General features: G+C 44.7%; 1 protein-coding gene across 4 annotated transcripts in view; it reads right to left on the bottom strand.

Moving 5' to 3' along the window:
- Positions 1-2,094: 2,094 nt before the first annotated feature.
- NOXRED1 (NADP dependent oxidoreductase domain containing 1) overlaps positions 2,095-22,026 on the bottom strand; it is a 153,933-nt gene continuing 134,001 nt past the window's right edge. For all 4 annotated transcript variants that reach the window (XM_085628060.1, XM_085628061.1, XM_085628062.1 and 1 more), the window contains one exon: positions 2,095-3,550. In XM_085628060.1, coding sequence (XP_085484186.1) covers positions 3,376-3,550 — 175 coding nt within the window. In that variant the 3' untranslated portion in view covers positions 2,095-3,375. The remainder of the gene's footprint in view (positions 3,551-22,026) is intronic.

The following is a 22,026-nucleotide window of genomic DNA, read 5'->3' as shown; positions in this document are numbered from 1 at the left end:
AACCATCGCAGAATACAAATAAAATATCTTTACCATCACACAACATCACACTTACTTGACACGATGAAGCACTGGATAACACATTTGGTTTGACATGAACAAGCAAAGCAGGATGGAGACTGGATTTATCACACATCCATATTTCCCTTTCACTGAGTACAGCACACAATAAGGATTCTCTTTTTACAGTACCACCTTAATGAAATGTTGGATTTGAAAAGGCTTGCTGCTCTGCCTGGTCTTTATTTGCCTGTAATGTAAACTCTTGGCTGAGATCAGCCACATCCTTACAATCAATATTCAGATGCACTTTGAGGTGAAAGCCCAAGCCTAGATGAGAGAATGACCCCACCATTAACATCCTATTGAAACCAACGCCCCCTTCTGGGTCCCAGTGGCGTAGCTAGACCTTTGGCTGCCCGTGGAGGCCCCTGCGTTTGCCGCCCCACAGCGGCCTGCATGTAAGAGCGGTGGTGGGGATGCTGGTGATTCCCCTGGCCGCCACAGGTAAGAGGTGGGGGGTGCTAGCGATTCCAGCGCGTCTGCTGCCCCACAACGACCGCAGGAATGGTGGGTAGAGGCTGCCGTCACCCCCAAAACTTGTGTCACCTGGGGCAGACCGCACACTCCACCCTTGCTACGCCACTGCTGGGTCAAGTGTCAATAAAAATGCCCCAGAATCAAAGACCTCTGCACATCTTGCAATTCTAAAAATGGCCGTTTAAGACTACATTTGGTCCTTGACATGTGATGCTCGCATCTGGAGTAAAGCATCCACTTTATCTGGGTTTCATCTTTGAAACCTCAATCCAATTGATAGGAACCAGGTGAAATAACTGGTACTTTGCTTGTCAGTTTGACACTTCAGCTGTACCCTGCTGGGAAGTACTTCACCAGTGGTCCGGTCCACAAAACACAGGCTACTATTTAAACTAATGTGCATCCAGAACTCCTCAAATTTTGGCAAGGATCACAAACACTTATGTCTGACGGTCAAACACTACCATCCCAGTCATCAGTTGCCCTCATAGTAATGACTGCAACCTCTTGAGACAAAGTACAAACAAGTCTTGCATTTAGACAGATTACCTGCTGCTCGTCATTATTGAAGTGAACCTCGGAATTTCAGAAGGCTTAAAAGTGTTAAGCTCTTCCAATTGCAATACTCTTAGATGTTCATGAACATTATATTTTTCTTTAATCAGCATTAATGAGTCATGTGAGCAAATGCAGCAAAGCACTTCATATGGTCACTCTGATTATATATTCTCTCAATATCTTTGACAAAAGTCATGACACCACCTTGGGAAAGGTGAATTCTGTACACTACATGAATTGATTAAAACAACTGCCCCTTTCCCCCAAAGAGGTGTTTGTAACACAGGGGGTTAAAAATCAAGGGCAGAGAGTTTTGACAGGATTGAGGAGGCTGGAAGCTCAACGGCTTAGTACAGAGCTCCGGAGAATGTGGCTAGACTGCCAAGACTAGGAGGTCTAGATACGCTAGTAAGGTATGGGAGCTGTCAATACAGTCGCTGCAGAGCTCTAGACACAGCCCAAGGGAACATTGGGGATGGAGGGGATGCAGGAACCAATTTCTGAGCACTCTGGAAACAGTGGCAGGGTGCATGCTCTGTGCACAGTCCTCAAGGGGCTTTGAGCTCAGGACATTGCCCTCTCTAGGGGATTGGAACCTCTGGATACTGACATCAGGGAGCTGGAAGCTGGGTCAGATGGCTGATAAGAGCTTTAGACAGGTTCGGAGGGGCTGGGAGCTCAAAGTCAGAGCACATTCAGGGACAGAACTATGCACAGTAGGGCCGGAAGACAACCCAACGACAAGTGAAGGGAATGACAAATACACAAATATTACACACACATGCTTGTGTTCTCCTGAAAATGCTCCGTAGGTTTCTCTTCCTATTGCCGACCTCTCACAGAAAGACGGTCGTTCAGGCCCTTATTACCTCCAGATTGGACTATGCCAACGTCCTCTATCTGGGCCTTCCAGAGTTCATACTGACTAGACTGCAAGTCGTACAGAACGCGGCAGCCAGGACAGTCTTGAGACTCAGACCTTGAGACCGGATCTCCCACCACCTGAAGAATCTGCATTGGCTGCCTGTCCGATGCAGAATACTCTTCAAAGCACTGGTCCTGGCTTTCAAAGCTCTGCATGGCATGGGGGCGCATTACATCCGCAGAAGAGTCTCATATTATGTGCCTGGCAGATCCCTTAGGTCAGCACACCAACACCTAATTGTCATTCCAAAGTGTCTCAGAACCCGCTGCGGCGGACGTTCGTTCCAAGTGCAAGTGGCTAGATCCTGGAACAAGCTGCCTCTTCCGCTCAGGCAGGCCATGAATATACTGGCTTTCAGGAAACAACTGAAAACCTGGCTGTTCCAACAAACAGTATAATGGCCGTTCACCCTGGGACCGAAGTTTTCCTTTCTGGCCTCTGTATCGTTCTGTCTCAGTGCCGGGACACTCTGCTGAGTAGCTGAGCGCTCTACGAATCCATTTTAACATAACAAACATAACACTTTTATATATCAAAAGAGCAAACTGTTCATCAGAGACGCACACTAAAATTGCCTATGGATTACAAGAATAATTAACAAAAGTCAGCCAGAGCTGGGGATATTTGGGAGAGACTAAGATGGCAGACCTTTAGCTAAAGTAATGTATTGTGGGCTAAATGAGAGCCTGTACGGCAAGGCTTAAGCCTTGTGGAAACTGGGGGAAAGGTGAAGGTAAGGGGCCTCTGCAGAAAAAAAGGTTGACACTGGCTCAATAAAACGAAAATAAACGTTCAATTTTTTGTTTTCCGATTCCTTCATTTTTAAGGAGTCTTTATTTCTCTAATTTGGTGAAGATGGCTTAAAATGTATCAAAACTGAAAATACTTTTATATGAATGTATCCATGTTTCTGGTGTGTGCCTCATCTTTGCTTTAATAGAGCATGCTGTCATTAACATATAACACCTTGTGGAAGTCTGATTGGCTGGCAGAGTAAGAGCAGAGGTTCAGAAGGGTTCAATCCAACCCAGCTTTTCAGGAAACCCACTAGTTATGTAACAGTTTAATTTAGATCATTTGTAAATGTATCTTATGTGGAAAGTTGGAAAGTGTGGCCTGGACTTAGTCCTGTTGGTCTTAATAACCATGAACAAGCCATTGATCAGTACTGACCACTCCTCACTTCTAAGCTGGTGCGGCAGTCTGTGGGCATTGGAATGAAAAAGAAGTCTTTACGGCGTGTCTCTAGCATTCAAATAGGATTTTTGCTCCCTCTGGTTCTCTGACTCTCTTCTGGTGAAGAGTTCTTGCAGCCAGTGTGGACATCAGCTCTGTGCCGTTGAAGCAGCCTGTTATGTACCTGAGGAGACAACGAGGCAATGCTCGCCACGTTTCTCCAAAGAGGCCCCAAAGAAGGCACAGTATACCTGGGCGAGGGTGTCTCGTAGTTCAGGACTGCTTGCTAGGAGTCGACTTAGTGGAGTTTCCTTGCTCTGCACAACTGTCAGGTCAAACCATGGGAATGCTCTGAGGAAAGAAGACAATAAGAGTCACTCAAATTGCAAAGCAAGAGAGGGTAAGATACAAAATTAATCGTACAGCGTGAAGCAATAAATATGAAGTACTAAACACTTATAACAGGCACTGAAGGAGATGCCGAGCTTTTAGGGTATAACACCGACTGTCGTTCTGGATGTCAGTTTTATCCAACTGGTTGGTGAAGTCTGCTCCACCGTCCTGTGCATATCGAAGGTCTTTGACATCAGAGGAGTGCAGCATCATCAGATGATTCACACTTGTGCCATCAGAATTGATGTAGCATTATAGACTTTCCAAAGGCATGTGCTCACTACAAACATTTTAAATGTTAAGTGCTAAAGGCTTCCGAAATAACAATTCACAAAAACCATATCAATAAATACTATGGCGAGTATCTCCTCCATATCTATTGTGGGCATTTGTCAAAATTTACTGCACATACTAGCACTGTGGTCAGAGTGTGACAAAGATGTTTAAGAACGCTGAAACGCAAATCAACACCGCTTGACAACACTTGGAGTACATGTTTTCTTCATTCCGATCCCTTGGCAGGCTTATAGTGTTTTTATTGATTTTATTTATTTATATATATATATATATATATATATATATATGTATCCATATATATTCCCCGAAAAAAACAAAGGTTACAGGGACGTTATGGTTAGGCTCAGATTTCACTTATACAAAACCAATGAAATTCAGCAGCTATAGTTACCTGAGCTGACTATAACTTATGTACCCACAATGCACTGCTTATGACCTCACATGTTACATCACTCATGACATGGTCAGTGACATCTCAAATGACATCACTGATACATCATCTACATAACCACTCACACATCCACTCACACACCTGCACAACCACTCATACACCCACTCACACACAAATGCAGCCACTCACACACCCACTCACTGATCCATGGAGCCATTCACTCACCCACACAGCCTCTCACTTCCCATATACTTACTCACACAGCCATTCACTCACCCATACAGCCATGCACACAGCCAGCTACTCACACACCCACTTATTCACCCATAAAACCACTCACACCCAGCCACTCACCCATACAGCCTCTCAACAGAGCCACTAACTTACCCATATAACCACTCAATCACCCACCCATTCAAGCACTCACATGTGTAGTCACTCACCTATACTGTCACTCACATAGACACGGACTCTCCAATACAGCCACTCATACAACCAATCAGTTAACCAAACACCCACTCAAACAGCTACTCAGTCAGTCTCCCAACCACTTGCATATACACTCACAGACCCATACAGCTTCTCACAGTCACTCACACACATAGCCTCGCATACAACCACTCATTTACCAATACAGACACTCACACAACCACTCACTCATACATATAGCCACACACACCCACTCACTCACCCATACAGCCACTCACACACCCACTCACTCACCAGTACAGCCAATCACACAGCCACTCCCAAACCCATAGTTATTCACACACCCACTTATTCACCCATACAGCTACTCACCCACCTATACAGCCGCTCAAACATCCACTCACACACAAATACAGTCACAGAGCCACTTGCATAATATATGTTAGACATACTATCACTCATTAGTAGCACACAAAGTAAAATAATGTAACTTTTGTAGTACCTTAGTATAGACGTTTAACACTCGTATACTTTTAGAAAACACTCACAATCACTGGATGATGTCATCAGTGATGTCATTTGAGATGTCATTATGTCATGAGTGATGTCACTGAACATGTCATGAGTGATGAAATCTGCGGGTCATAAGCAGTGCATTGCGGGGGAATAAGTTATAGTTAGTTTAGGTAACTAGAACTGCTGAATTTGACTGGTTTTGTACGAATGGAATCTGAGCCAAACTATAACATCCCTGTAACCTTTGTTTTTTCCAGACAATTTCTAGGTTTTTTTTTTGTTGCATCAATTAGGATACCCATTGCAAAGAACAGTAAGGGTGGAGGTGGGGGTATACACGCAGGACCTGGCCTGGCATTGTGCTGCCCCCACCCAAGCTTGCTGCTCCTGCTCCCCCTCCTCCTTGCTATATATTGTCCAAGTCCATGACCCTGCTCCCTCATTACAGCCCTCTGTTGTCATTGTTGTCCTAAACAGTTAGCTTGCTGCCCCATCCACATCCTCCATACCGTCTGCTGTACGAGTTCATGAACCAAACCTCTCCCTCCTACCCTGCAAGTCCTATGTGCAGCCAATGCCCTTGATTTAGCTTGATGTCGCTGCCCACGCCTCTTGCCCAAATGTATGCCTCATCATTGCCATCCTGCTTAGCCTCTGTGTTTATCTTGCTGTCCCATTCATCCTTCCCTCTGCCCTCTGATGTCTGTGTGCATGCCCCTGCTCCCTCCTTTTTGCCCATCATGTTCCATGGGCCGGCCATTGCCACTCCTATCTACTCTTGAGTGTTCTGTTGTGCTGCTGCTGCCCCGCCTACCTGTCTAGCAGGGTCAGATGGCTGCCGCCTGTCCCTGCCACCTCCACCCTGCCTGTCAAAGTTATATGCCCCTATCTACTCCCTCCTGTCCTCCGTGTTCCATTTTGATGCTACTCACTTCTGCCCTTCATGTTCTGTTGCTGCAACTGCTCCTATTGCCTGTCCTGGGTGGTCTGGTGAGAAGCCCCTTCCCATGCCCTCTTTTTCTGTGTCCAGCCCCCACCCCTCCCTTCTGTCCCCCAAGGTCCTTTGCTCATGCCTCTGCCCCCTCCCTCTCACCCACCATGACCGTTGTGCTGCCACTAACCCTCCCGCTTGACATGCATTGTCTTCTGTGCCCCGTTGTCTGTGTGTATGCCATTATAGTCTCACTGTTGCCCTCCATGGCGTGTTCACATTTTAAACTTGGTAAAAATTAGATTTTAAAAAACACCTGAGGTATAGATTTTTCCAATTGACTTACATTGAAAAAGAGGAGGTTTTAGGCAAGAGGCAAATAAAATAAAGCCCCTTGGGATTAAAAACTTCGGAACTCTCCTGCCTGAATTGGGTCTTTTTGCATGTATAGTTGTACTGCCACGTCCTTCTGCCCTCAATGGTCTTTTATATTTCCAAAGCCTCTCTTGCCTGTCCTGCATGGCTGGTTTGTTGCCCCTGCCCCCTTTCTCCTCTCCTCCATGTTCCGTTGTGCTGCCACTGCCCCGCCTGCTCACTTCTCTATGAGCAGGTCTTATTCCCATAGAAATTATGGTTAGTGCTCTAAACAACTAAAATGAGGATATATTTTCTGAGTTCTCAGATAGCGATAAAGCACTTTTAAATAATTTGCTATCTTCATATATTTTTATCCAGTAGATCACTTTATATGTTACACTTAAGAGAGGGAATGTGACATTATGGCCAGAGCTGCAGACTTTAAAATGGGGGAACCAGTTTCGGGGTCAGCTCGACATCCTGTGATTCTGGGCAAATCACTTAATTTCCCCATGCCTAAAACCAAAATGAATGTGTCCTTGTGTGATGCAATTGATGCTCATGTAAAGCCCTCCAATACCTTGGGGTCAAGTCTGCTCTATATAAAACTGCAAAAAAACTAAAGAATTTAGTGTTTTGCACACTTCTGTTATTGGGCTATACATAGGCTATATTTGGGTGATATTTGTGTTATATTTGGGCTCTTTTTTCTCGTGTCCATCTTGGGAGACTTATTTGTTATGAAGCTCCCAAATATCCTCATTTACTGCAGTATCCTCCATAGAAAATGCTTTCAGTTTTCCACTTCGATTCCATCAAGATGGTGTTCAGACGTGCCACACTTTTGGCATGAATTCAGAATGTTAGCACTGTAGTTGCTCATTAGAACACTGTAGTAAAGCTGCTTATCAGCAGGAGTTAACTGGCAAACTGCTGCTGGTGTTGAAAGTGCATGTTTCAGTCTGCATGTCAGAATGTTTTAATGAAATTGAAGAGGAAGATATTAGAGAACTCACTTAAAATATATCCCAACCATAATCACTAACCATATTTTTTTTATGACAAACTGAATCCCCTCATTTTGTTCCTTTCTACATTAAATGTTTTAAGTTATACCAGTTTGATTCAATTAAGATGGCTTAAGTTGTGCCATACTTTTGTCATAAGTAAGACTGTCTGTTGACCTTCAAGACCTAAATGCCGACAATTATGCTCACGCACTGTTGACCTTCAAGACCTAAATGTCGACAATATTCCGACGTGGCCCACACATTTTTTCACAGTGCCTCCTTCATTAAGTCAATGGAGATTCTGATGGACACTTTATCCATGGCCAGGTGGAAGTTTCACTGATTGATGATACTTATGTAGCTATGGACCAGCTATGGTACAGAACCAGGCTGCCCGCCTGATCCATGGAACACCCAGATGGCAATCAGCTAAACCTTTGCTTACGAACCTGCATTGGCTCCCAGTTGAGCGAAGGGCTGCCTTTAAGGTGGCTTGACTCACCTTTAAGGCACTTCATTGCCCCTCCCCTGCTTTCCTAAAATCTACCATCCGCCCTTACTGCCCCACACTTAATCTTCGATCTGCCCACTGCGACTTGCTGATCACCCCCAGGAGCAAAACTAAGAGATTCGGCGGACGCCGGTTCTCTCACCTTGCCCCCGGGCTCTGGAACCTCCTCCCTTCCTCTATCAAATCTTGCTCCTCTTTTCTTAAATTTAGGAAAATGCTAAAAACTTAACTCTTTCCCACCCCCACGTAGACTCTGTTCCTCTACCTCCCCCTCACTCTGTTCTGTCTACCAGCGCCAGGAAGCTTCGGTGTCAGTACGCTTTATAAGCAACACTTAACATAGCATAACATGGACTTTGAATATAATAACAGCATGGCAGACATCAGTGAGTATGATTGTTCTGACCCTGTATACATAGCCACCACCAGTGTCTCTAATTTAGTATTAAAAAACATGTTATCAAAATTAATTGCTCATGTTTGGTGTTGATTTGTACAGTGTATGTCTTTCTATATTTATACGTATGTATCCTCTCTTGAGGATGATCAATGGAGTTGAATGGGTTAGATCCATACGGTACCAACATTCCTGTATTTATTCATATTCTTTCCTAAATTTTTCCTTTGGAAGCCACTTTAACGCTTACAGTTTCATGCCCAGTCTCCTGGGATGTTATTGGTTGCCCTGTCTGAATGCAGAAATTGGTCAGACAGCAAAGCTGGCTACCCCACATCTTCTGCAAGCATTAATCACTAGATGCATTGTCCTGCGACGTATTCAGTTTTCAGTTGTCTGCAACAGGTTTGCTTGAAATGTGTACATTTCTCCCTCTTTTAATCATCCTGGGACTGTGGAATCAAGGGCCAGGTGTACTATTGTTCAGGTCGCAAAAATAAGTCAACATTTTTGACCAGTGTTTTTGAGACCATTAAAATATTTTCCTAACCAACCTACATACGAATAGATTGCTTCAGAAAATAAAGAATCAGATTGGGTGGCAGTCCGACCTACCTAATTAATATTAATTAGGTTGGTCACAAATTGCCACTTACCCTAATTAGCCACAATCAGAGGGAAGTTGGCCTCAGACAGCAGATCACTATTCCTGCTGCTTTTATTTCTTTTTAAGTTTTTAATTTTTCAGATGTTTTAGTGAGCGTTGGTAATGATTCTCCGGTCCCATGCCTACTCCCATTGAAACATGTCATGTTCCCCAATTTACATACAAGAAGGGGCTTAAAGGGGACCACTTTTGCGAATAAAATACCAATCCAACTTGGAAGTCAGTAAATTTTCGAATGGCTTGTAATGGAACTATGGTGTCAAACCATTGATACATCTGGTACCTAATAACAATTTGAAAGGGACGCCCACAACACACCGCTTCCTAACTGCACATCGGTATACAGTCACAGATCCATGTTCCCAGGCGGAGCTCGCAGAGTTCCGCAGAGTAACCGGAAAACTCCGCCAAATGTCACAGAGTTCTTTGACTGGGCAGAGTAACTCTGAAACCCATTACCGCAGGTGCTTGTTGGCTAAGGAGAGAAATAGACCATGGCGGTTCAGCGAATTTCCTAGTTATTATTGCTGGCAGCTTCATTACTATGGCCGCCTACTGTGATAACTCATATGAATTTACATTGGACTTTGAATCCTAGCAGGTGTAGGACGAGGAAAACATATTCAGCTAAAGCACATTTTCTGCAGCATGATTCACTGCAATAAAATATGTAGTACTGCCACTCTAGTCCACAAGATGGCAGAAACCTCTCAAGTTTAATGTGAAGGGTAGGATTCTATCTACAGAGACTGCACCATGGTTATTATAATGTATACAAGGTGAGCGCATCCCTGAAAAGCTACTATCCAGGGTTATATTATATTATCACCCGCTCCATCTTTGAAGCTCCCCGAAGCACTCCAAAGCCAGTCCAAACAAAGTGAAAGGAATACATCATAAGGATTCTCCTGCGCGGACCCCTCAATGAGTGATCCACCGGTGGGGACTCCATCACTTAAGAACAGAAGACCGGCCTGCCGCACATAGGAACTCCGGCGTCCCAGCTCGCATAGAACCCCAAAGACGGTAAAAGCTACTGGCTGAGGCCACTCGCTGCTGCTGAGAGCTGCTTCGGACTCTTGGAGTAAGAAGAGCTAGCGTAAGCGTTACTACTACTAGCGTACAAGAAATGAAACTCGTCCTCTATCTCAGCCTGATGCTGCATACTGCTGGGAAGGACAAAGACAAAGCTGACTCGGCTTCTGCAGGGACACCACCTGTCATCTACCCGCCTGTAGAGTGAGCCCTGGCGTGGCCCGCTTCCATACTGCCGAAGGAGAAAGGGGATATCACCACAGACACTGAAGAAGGGAAGAGAGCTGAGGCACCCAGAAGGGGATGTGCCACAACTCTTCCCAGACTCGCAATCGATGCACTTCCCCACAGCAAAGACAATTGGAGTCACACACAGCCATTTGACAAAGCAGTCGCTGGAGATACTGCCTTCCAAACTTAACAGACACCCATGTGCTGCTGCTTGCATGTCAAGAAAGAATAAGCAATAGCGGCTGCTAATAGTGTGACGTGGTGGGGCGGGGGAGGGGAAACACAGAAAAAAGACAGAATAAAAAAATAATAATAATAAAGCACTTACCTGCTCCGATGGCCGCCACCTTCCTCCCAATCCTCGCCTCCTTCCAGGAACTGCTGCACACTGCGCAGGCTCCCAGCTCCCAATCCCAGTGCTGCTCACCAGCATGTGAGCAGCGCTGGAATTGGTCTGAGCAGCTCGGTTCAGCCCTCAGACATTGACTGGGCCTGTGTTTGATCTCCACCCAGCTGTACAACTCAGCTAGGTGGAGAAAGGGTTATTGTGCATGACGGGTTGGCCAGCCCTCTGGCGCCGGCCAAACCATCATGCGCACTTAGTGCCCACCACTCCCCCCTCCTCCCTGGTGCTTGCTGCAGGGTCACTGTGGCTGTCCCCACCCCTCCCTCAGCTTGGCTGGCAGGCAGCCTGCAGGACGCCAAATAAAATGATAATAAAAATGTTTTATTATCATTTCATTTATGTCCTTGCCTCTGCTGGCTGTCAGCGGAGGCGACGCTCCTCTGCCATAACGGAGAAGCCGCCACTGTGTTGCAAAGTGCACTGAATTGCACATTTTACTTAAAGTTCTAGGTGTGTGATGAACTAAGGGGCTTGGACACAGGAAGCTGAACCGGGTCAGAGGTGAAGGTCGGATTAAGGCCATGCATTCTGGGTCCAACAAGCAGAACCTGTCATATCTCCGATCCACAGACTTGCGAGGTCCTAGCACGTCCGAGCCCATCATGACAGCGGACAGGGTCAACCCTGCAGTGCCAGCGAACACCCACAGGAAGCCAGTTTGTACAGCGTGTTTTGGGGTGTTAGTAGCCCCAATCTGTGCAATACGTGGTTTTTCCAATTACAGGGCAATGATGGGGCCACAGTGGGTGGTGAAGAGGAGGGGGTGCTGATGTTGACTTATTTTTCTGGTTCTTGAACAGAGGACTCAGTAATTGTTTACATTGTGTTTCGTAATGGGGTGGACAGAGGGAGCAAGGAATCCCATTAAAGAGGACAAATGGCGAACCAGGAAAGCAGAAGCGGGGTGACCGTTAACAATTTAGTACACACTAGTGGGTTCCAGGGACAGCTGGTGTACAGGGGCGAGATGGGCGTCGCCCTGCCACCCTGGGGGACTAAACAAAAATGCCTGATGGAACACGGAGCAGCTAGCAGCAATACATTGTGCTGGCTGGCTGCTCGTGATAAACATGTGCAAATCTATGTTTTTTTATGGGGGTGGGGAAGGATGGCCCTTGCTCAGTGCATGCTTTTGGCTGGGCGAAGATTTCTGTGACCTGAAGCCAGAAAGCAGGGCAGTGACGACACACTGGTGGGTGCAGCCTGTATCTCACTGCCAGAATAACATCTTGATTTTGGGCGTTATTAGCTTGGCCCAGGGAGGAGTTGGAGTCCTTCCATTAATCCCAATGGCTGTGGGCGGGCAGTCCGGGAGGTTTAGAGATGTGTGGGGGTGTGGCAGTGGCCTTTGCCTCCTCCACCAGACCCAGCAACAGTTGCAACTTGCTTGTTGTTTTGCAAGTGATTGGATGCTGGGATCTGGGGGAGGAGTACAAAGAGGAAATCCAATATTTTTTCTAGTTTCAGTTTGGCTTCTTGTGGCTGCGTGCTATATCGTTTCTTGCATGCTGCCTCTGCAACTATGTACGGCTGCAGTCCTGGTCGGAGATCCTGGAGCCACGTTGAGGAGGAGTGGACAACAGTCACAACACTAAGGTGACAATGAGAAAGGTAAGCGAGTGCTTGACTGCAACAACAACCTCCTAATTATAGGGGCACTGTTTTGTCACCTGTGACTCGAGTGCGCTGCGATCCACGAGGGCCTGTCATGGTGGCGTACATAACAATCAGGGTTCACAACATGTGATCCCTGATTGTTATGTACGCCACCATGACAGGCCCTCGTGGATCGCACTCGGTTCAGGTTAGTCTAAGCCTTGAGGCCCTGCTGTGCTGTGGCGGTAGTTGGCGGGGGAATGGGGGGGGCCTTTCTTTGATCAGCAACAGAGTACTATACCTGAACTGTCTGACACAGGACAGTGCTGAGTCACGACTCGTCGTGGGACCCATGCCTCCCACTCACACCGCTACAAGTAGGTTACACTGTGTTTCTGTCCAGCCCCCTCCCCCCCTTCAAATCACGTCGATATAGAACCTTCGTCCAATATGAGAATTGTATTGTAATGCCGCTGTGCTGCATGCATTAAGTGGCCGGGAAGGCGGAGTTCCCGTGGGTCAGCAGGGGTGCGAATCTGTTTGTAATCTGAGGTAAACTACAATGTCTGCGTTCGTAGGCTTTAATTGCCTTTTCTTCCCTACGGTTCTGTCACCGAACCGCATTCAATGCATTTCTGTGGTCGGCAGATTACAGTCAATCAGCACATGCAGATGACAGTGGCGGCTGGTGACATTTGAAAGTGGTGTGGCGTAAACGTTGCGTCTTGAGTGCACTGTGGCAAGCTGGCGTAGCCAGCGATCCTGACTGGGATTAGGGGGGGTTCTCCCCCCCTGAGAAAATATTGAAAAAAGTGCAGGCAAATGGTGCATTTTCAAGCAAATTTGAGAAAGCAAGAAGGTTAATAAAGCAATTGTGAAAGTGTAGCTATGACTTCATTAAAGAGACTTTGTATGATAATGTAGGTAGCTGCTTATCAAGTATAACCACAGAACTTCAGAACAGACTTCGAGATAACAGTGCTAAGTACTTCCCAGATTTCTTTATTGATATACCATTAGAAATTAAATATACTGAGGAAATACAAGCTATTGTGATTTGTTGGAGTGGACACAGTGAGACAGCAATGAATGAACATTAAAAGCTAGCTTTGTGATAGTTGAGCAGAGCTACAGGTGGTGAGCGGCCTGTGTCAGACTCCTGATGCGGCAGAGTAGTGCCACAAAAATGGGCGTAAGAAAATACCCCCACCAGAGTATCCAAAGGATGACCCCAACAGAGTGATTGTGAGATGGATGGCCCACTCCCTGCTACCAGTATAAAACCGAATGGAATGCCACAGCCCACTGATCTCAAAACATTCTTTCTTCCATCCTGTGCCTACTTAGTGGGAAACCATGTCATTGAAGGCCTCTGAACTCGTCCCAGAACTTGGTTGGTGGACTGGGTTCGCATTAAAATGATTGCATATAAAGAATGGATGCAGCTGTTTATGTCCTGATACATCAATTGCTTGAATTGTATTGCTTTTGTTTGAAAGCAGGCTGCTTTTAGCAAACCAGTGTGTTTATTACTTCCATATGCAAGCAGTAAAATTCAAGCCATTTGTCAGACCTTAAATAAAGACATCACACAGAGTCAGAGGCCCTGTAAACTATAAAATAACACTCCACTTCTCCTGCTCCACTTTCCTCTGTGCCCTAGCGCAGCACTTACGTTTGTGTGAATCCTTTCCTTTCATTATACTTTCAGGTGAATATCTAGAATTAATACTGCATTAGAAGAGACATTAAGCTGACGCAATTCTGTCCATTAAACAGATGTTTTTAAGGGTAGATGTATGCATTTTTCTTTTGTAAAATAGCGAGCACAGCACCATTTTCACACCGCAGTGCCAAAGAGCGAGAACAGCTCTAGCTCTCGGCTGCATTGTGATGGTTGTTTTAACCTGAATATTACGTAAAAATACACCACTGTCCGTTTGGCTGCACAATGGATGCACAAAGGATTAGGATTGGCTTTGCGTGAGGTTCTGTGAGGAAATGCTATCGTTATACTGCACAACCTTTGGAACAGTCAGCCTGGTTCATTTTTAATAACATTTGTAATAAGTTAAGTTCCAAAGAACACAGTATGCAGTTGAAATAAGCGCTCATTTACTAGAAAAAAGATGCATTGGGAGTGATTGCAGAGACTGGCAAAGAGGAAGAAGACTGCATCCCACATTTATTCACCTTTCATTATCACAAACATTTGCAGGGTGCCAAACGGTACTTATGAAGCTAAGTGGCCCAAACAGCATCAATCAACTTTCACAGGATTTTAATTCTAAAGGTTAATGCACATTCAGCGCCACTGACACAGCTTAGTGTTGTTTAAGTCACCATGAAATGCCTACACAATGTGGGCAGTCCCAACACACACATCCTCAGGATTCATGTATTTATTTATTTTAGAGTTTATACAGCGCTACCTAGACCCGACGGTATAAGACGCTTTACATATTATTTACACAATCGTTCACTTCAAAGATAAAAAGTCTACACAGAGCCCACTTCTGCCCACCACCTTCATTCACAGTGTGCTTCCACCTCGGTTTATCCACCCAATGTTGACCCCACGCCGGATAAAAATGAAAGTCTTGTAAGTTAGTGTGACCTGGACAGTTCATAGGGATTTGTACTGGAGGAGTGTGAGACAGACAGACTCGAGTCGAGTACATACCTTGCATAAAAGATGCTGCGTGGCTCCAAGGTGCCATGCTCGATAATGTTTTTTTGGTGTGGCACAAGAGGCACTCTACGCCAAGCCAAGCATGACAGATGATGATCTTGAAGTGTGTACCGCACAGAATCTTAAGGCGGATGAAAAGCCTGAGTTGTTCGGAGGGACTGCCCGTTCTGCTTGACTCTTTACTTGATATCAGCCTACTTAACATAGAATCGGTTAAAACATAATTACAAAAATATTGCCAATTAAATGATCAATATTTTTTAAAGTATTTGTGCTCTTCTGGATTATTCCCTCCTCCTCAGCTTCTCTTCCTTATATTAGCTAAATACTCAACTTCTCTTCTACCCTATTATATATTATGTGCCGTCACTCACTTTTTCCTGTTTCCCATGGTATGCATCCTTTCCTTCACATCCACATATCTACTTTTCTCCTACTCCGTCACCTACCGTAATTACCCTCTCTCAGGCTTTCCCGCGCTTACTTTCTCTTTTCAGCGAAAATCTCGCGCCACTTTCGCGTGCACTCCTCTCTCGCCACAGAGCCGGCGGCGATGCTGTTAATATGATGAATGGTGTAATTTGCGCTGTTGGCCACGTTCCCCGGGGCCCGCCATGGGCATCGTGGATTAGAACAAGTAACTTGCAAGCTGCCACATGTGTCAGCAACGAGTGTCTAACAGTGAGCCATCCTGCCGTGGAATGCAGTGCGTGAATTTATAGAGCACTGTGCTGGGCAGGGTAGCGCAACTCCCTACTGCGCATGCTCTGCCCCTCCCGCTCCGAACCTGCCACTATTCATTCAACAAAGCCCAGCATTACATTCCACTCTTTAGTTGGAAGGCTCAAGGAACAGCTTGGAGTCAAAAGGTTACAATCATTTTTATTATTTAGAGTATTTTCTTTACAGCCTAGCGCGTGAGCATATATTCCACAGTTAGATACTAAAAATTGATGGCTTCATGTTAGGAAACTGCACTCTGATCAATACTTAGAAGCGGGTGTTACAATCCCCTCCAATGACAACTGCGTTTGCTAACCTTATATTAAAGGCAATTTAAAAAGCTCTGCCCCGTAGTGATAGGTGGCAGCCCAGTTATTTTTGGCACATGTCACCCCTCTGTTCTGGCCCAGAGGTCTATATACTTCAGACCTGGCAACTAAAATGGTGGCACTGCGTGTTTCACAATGTCCACACTCTTCGCAGTGGCATCTGCACAAATTTACAGAAAGTGAGCGTCTCAGGAGCTCAGTGGCAATCTCATCCGATTCTTTTCCCCCATGGCACTTTGCTATTATAGCAAGGACTGCAGATGTTGCTGCGGCCTATTCCATAATACATATGGCGACATTGGCCACTTTGCGTAGGTGCATTTACAATTGGACATTCTGTCTTCCTTCCTTGCCTGCCCTACACACTCTTTTTCTTCTCCTTCCTCTTCTTCTGACTCTCCCCTCCTCCTCCTCCATAATATCCCTCCCCCTCTTAACCTTCCTATTTCTTCCCCCCGCCTATCTCGACCACTCTCTCCTCTTTCGCCCGGGCCCCCGTCCCTCTGTAATCTGTCTGTAATGCCACAGTGGAAAGCGGTCTTGGAATTTACGGATGCATTTATATTTCCGAAGAACACACAACCTTACGGTTCCGAGCGGAATGTTGAAGGTGTTAGAGATTTCCGTCCTCACGAAAACATTTTAGTAGACGGGAGGTTCAAGCTGTAAACACAGCAGATGTGCGAGCGGGTTGCGCCCGAGGTCACCGGAGTACACACATCTCATAAGTAAGGGTCGAACAACAACCCTTCCACACGGACTACAGAAGACATTATGCAACATGTAGGATACAGAAGAGATTAGGCAACGTGTAGGAATACCATTTATCATATAACAGCCCTATTGTTGTAGATACCAAGGATTTCTGCCCTCCCTACACAAAGAATCTATAACATCAGTGCTCCCGAACACACTCACAGCGTCAACTAGCTTATGCTCGGTTTGTAAAACCCACACACCGCATCAATCTACTAAAGACTGATTCGTGTTAGGTATTTTACTAATACATCTTACAGTTTAAATATATTTCACCTTTACTAAATTTCAGCAAATGAGAATTTGAATCTATGTGCGTTTGAAAGGCCCTTTTTGGTTTTCTACTTTTTTCGCCCAAACTTCCACTTTAGCACCAGATGACCAGTTTTGCTCATCACTGGTTTTGTTGACATCTGTATGTATATCTAAAGGTATGTAACTTCAACAAGTATACATGTTTAAAAACATACATAGGTACCAGTGGAAATAAATCTGCTCCAAGAAAGCATGTTATTTGAAAGAAGTGTCTTAAAAAACATACGTTGACAAATTTGTTACTATTGTACAAAAGTAAAATGTCATGTGGCTTTATTCTCATGAAATCCACGACAACGTCATTTCAAAGAGTAACAAGCATTGGCATAGCCATTAGGTCTCGCCTTTGGGACCTTATAAGTGTTTAGCCATGCAACACTTGATGTTGTTGCACCAAGGATATTGTGATGGATAACTAAACACTTATAGGGTCCCAAAGGAGAGACCTATTGGCTATGCCAATGCGTGTTTCTCCTCTCTGCTGAACTATATAAATACTTTCTTAACCTCTCTGATATTGGAAACTTGGTTCTGATACAGTGAATACTCCAAGCATTAGTATGCAATGCTTTTGATTGTAAAGGCATCAGCTGAACTGTTCATTTTTCCTTACTATTGTTTTTTGGACGTTCTCTCATTGTTCTATTTTTTGAAGATATGGAATTGGTATGCATTTGTGTCGTATGGTGTATTGCTGTTTTTCAGTTCTGATTGAAAGGTGAGATTATGATTAATTACATGTTTGAACTTTTTAGGAGTATTAACCAGGGGGAATTGTAGCCTTCAATGTGAAGGAAGATCAGATTAATTGCATTACTCTTTGTTTTTCAAGTTTCCTATACCCTGCTGTTCCCTTCCCTATCCCTTCCTCACTTGATTGCCCTAATCCTCTGTGATATTACTATCATGGTTGGCGATGTCAAGAGGACGGATTCTGAGGAGTTTTCATCTAATGGTTTATGAGAGCCTGACAACCTCAGCACTAGTGTGAGTGACAGAGCGAGCAACACCACGGTACGGGCCAGCTGAGCCCTGATGACTCCGGCCATGGTCAGGAATTGCGCTGCATTCATGAGGCTGAGCTGTAGGAACCACCACTTACTCCGCTGCTGGCCGAGCACTCACGCAGCATGAGGACTCAGGAGGCTTAACCATACACATTACTGGCGCTGCTGCACACAATACTAGCAGTGCGAGCTGGACTTGCGGCTGCTAAACTAAATAAAACTGCAGCCTGATGCACCATAGCATTTTGGAGTTGTGTGATTTGCCTGTAGAAAAGGGCCTAAATGTTCCCCCTCTCCGAAATAACAACATGGATAGGCATATTGTTGCAGTTGTTTTTAGTAAATAATGAGTGCGTGTGCCGGTAAACTCCGCTCCGCCGGCGGGTGGTGGAGCTTTGCCATACTCCGCACTCCAAGCAGAGTGTGGAGTTGCAAAACTCCGTGCACTCCACCGGTGGAGCAGAGTTTGCCGCCCACCCCTATGTATAACAAAAGCTATATCCCATGTTGGTAAAGCATAAGCCTCTGGTGGTGGGTGATTGTGTTAAGTTTAGGGTGTTTACCAGGCAAAATAGTCAAGACCCTCTTGTGTTTTAGCAAACTTAAATTTATCATGATAATGAGGAATAGTAACTTGGTGACTAATGGCTAAAGGAGTTGGAAACATAGGAAGAGGTTTGTTCTATATGAAGGGGTGAAGTATGTATGTGTGAAAATTGAGGTTGAAATATGTCTGTGTGCAAGTGACTGGAAAACACATGGCACTGAAATTTGGAGGCAGGTGTAAAGGGTATGTCATGTTGGCCAAGCTTTGTGGGGACTCTTGAGGTAAGATCTGGTGCTATACCCCCCACATGCTGGAGAGCGATCTAGTGGTGGTGATGCAGATGGGATTACTAAGAGCATGGCTGAAAGGTTGTGGGCCAAGCCCACCTTTGAGATGAAGGGATTTTGGAAGTAGGTGTGTTCTTTCAGTTATATGAAGAAGCAGTTTAAGGTGTGGTCTGATTTTATGTTCTATCTTTGTCCGTTATGCATTTTTTGCATGTGCACTGTTGTGTCGTTTTTACACATTGTGATTGCTAAATTACTTATTATAGTTATGAGATTCTGCAAAAGAGGGCTGGGAGGTTCTAAAAGGAACATGTGCGGATAGTCCTGGAAGAAGCTATTACTGTTTGTCTCTTACTGAAAATAAAGATATATCCCATCATTCTCGTTCCACCCTCATCTATACACAAAAGCTTTAACATGCTGGTGTGAAACAATTGACCTTTGGGAATACATTTTCCTTGCGACATTAGGTTATTAATATGTGCTCCTCTCCATTCGAAAATGTGTCTGTGACCTGATTCACTTGTTGGACTAGAACACCTGAGAACATATTCTTCCTGTTGCACCACTCCTCAAGAGAATGAATTACATAGGTTACATTTTACCATCTTAATCTCTAGTATTTTTGTTCCATTGGTCCCGTACATATTTCTGCTGTGGCCTAATCTGAAGTCTGGCATTGGGCACCAATAAAACATACAATACCATGGAACCCAGATAGAAAGAGACCTGTCTGACTTTGTGTTGATGTGTCGACTCAAGGCAGTACATTTGTCTCGAATAGACTATAGTCTCTCCTCTGAAGGAAGCACTTTTTCTTTTTTTGTCCAGAATTCCTATCTATTGGATAATTTGCAGTGGAGAGAGAACACTTGCCTGCATTTATATCGAGACCTACATCTTGCAGAAGATCTAACTAACAGTATCAAGTATTGCCAAAGTCTGTGCATTGAGTCTTACTTGAGTAGCCAACTCTCAAGGGAAGATAGATGGAAATTAATTTGTGACAAGATTAAGCTGCAATTCATTTGTTGAACGCCTGATGGGCTGAGGTCAGGCTAAATAGAAAGATTCTGTATTAAAATTAAAAGTACTTGGTTCCAATCCAAAAGGGCAGGAAACGTCTGTCCCTTGTGCAGATTGAAGCTAGAAAATATGTTTGCTTGAAGTCTACAGCATGCATCCAACTGTAGGTGAGAATGTGAGAAAAATGTGATTAAGAACCAGCATGGTGAACTTTTCTGTTTTGATGCAGTTATTTGTCTCCAGGTCTACAATCAACCAATTTTCATGTTAGCTCTTCTTTCTTACTAGATGGTAGCTGAAGTAAATGCCCGTGTTCCTTTGATGTACAAGCTTAACTATTTATTTCTTCAGGATGTCCACTTCCAGCCAAGTCACAAGGAAATGTTTCAGCATCTGGTGCAATTTGGGAATAAAGCGGCCTAAAACCTTACAATATCCAGCACCCAACTCTCTGTGGTTACCCTCTGTCATGTTGGGTGATGGCTGGGTACTCTTTCTCCCCCCAGAACTCTAATCACTTATACTAGAATAGCAGAGACATTGTATGCTGGCTTTGTTGCCTCTGTTGGACTTCTTTCATTGAAAAATGGATATCTGTTGCTGCATTTGTTGTTCTAATTGCTATTTCAAATGGAGTGTAAGAGAACACGGGCTGCTTTCCATATTCTTTGAGTTGTACCTTTGGAAAGTTTCTCCTTTTATCCAGCCCATAGAGTAGAAAGTCTCCTCATCATTTTTCATTCTTTCGATTTCTCAAAAAGGAAACCCGACAGAAGAGATCCTGAAAAATGAATATCATGTAGTTTTTGTTGAACGTATGGTGAAACAGCAGTGAGACACAACAATGACAAATGCCATATAGAAGGGTCCATGGCAGTAGTCGACTGAAGACAGGTCTCCTGTGTCTTCAAAAGAGCTGATGATAGTGGTCGACAAAATAATCTCTTCCTTTAGTATCTCTTGGAAATCTGCCCTTTTTTCCCTGAGAAGAAACTAGACTAACTCATAACAATCCAGGAGGTATGTGGGACTCATAATAATAGCTGAAGGCTCGCACACTTAGTGCCTGATCTAGGCCCTGACAGGAGGCACGCCATTCATCAGGATGGCGGCAGTCATCTCCTCCACCACCCCGGCCAGACTACCTCCCACAAAATTACAAGATCACCACCGTCCCTATTGTAATCTCGTTGACTTCGGGGGAGCCATGTAGGCTCCTCTGAAGTCACTGAAAGTTTTGTGTGCTGCCATCTTTTTGGGTGGCAGGGCACCAAACTCCAAAAGCTGGAGTTTTGTTTCTGAAAAACAAACAAGAAACTAATGTTTTTATTAAAGAGTTGTCACCCAGTGTGTGGGGATCATTATTTTCTTTTTCTGTTCATGATTGCCAGGCATAAGCCATAGAACCACAAAGGCAAACAAAAGTCCTGGTAAACCAAGATTTCAGTCCAAAATGCTACATTTTCCAAACTTTCCTTCCAGTGCTTTGAGCAAAAAACATCTCTATCCCTCCGCTTTATTTAGGATATCTCGTACAGAAAGAGGAGCCATCGCGGGCACCATCATTGGAATATTAATGATCCGCCTGGCCTCGGAAGACAGAGTGTTTGATCAAGAGGGTACTCTGCCACAAACGTGATAACATACCCTGCCCGCAAACTCTAAATCAGGCCTTTGCTTCCTAGAACATCCATCATCCTGCTGTAACCAGTGTCACCACTAGAGAATCTGAAATAGGATTTTCCCTGAGATACTTAAGAAAAGATACTTATTCTCTTGGTCTCTTGTAGCCAATTTACAGGACATTCAGAAGATGGGATGAGAAACCTTTCTAGAATTAGTTCAATGAAAACAGAAACCAAAGGAGCAATTTTTCTAGTATACTGCTTAGGTTTTGGAGTCTCAAAGTTTGTTGAGGTCTGTAGGGAAGGAGTATAAGTCACAAATTTCAATTTACTTGCTTCTCTCTCAGCAACCC

The sequence above is a fragment of the Triturus cristatus genome, chromosome 9, assembly GCF_964204655.1.
Source record: "Triturus cristatus chromosome 9, aTriCri1.1, whole genome shotgun sequence".
Classification (NCBI taxonomy): Eukaryota; Metazoa; Chordata; class Amphibia; order Caudata; family Salamandridae; genus Triturus; species Triturus cristatus.
This window is presented reverse-complemented; position numbering and strand designations above follow the sequence as displayed.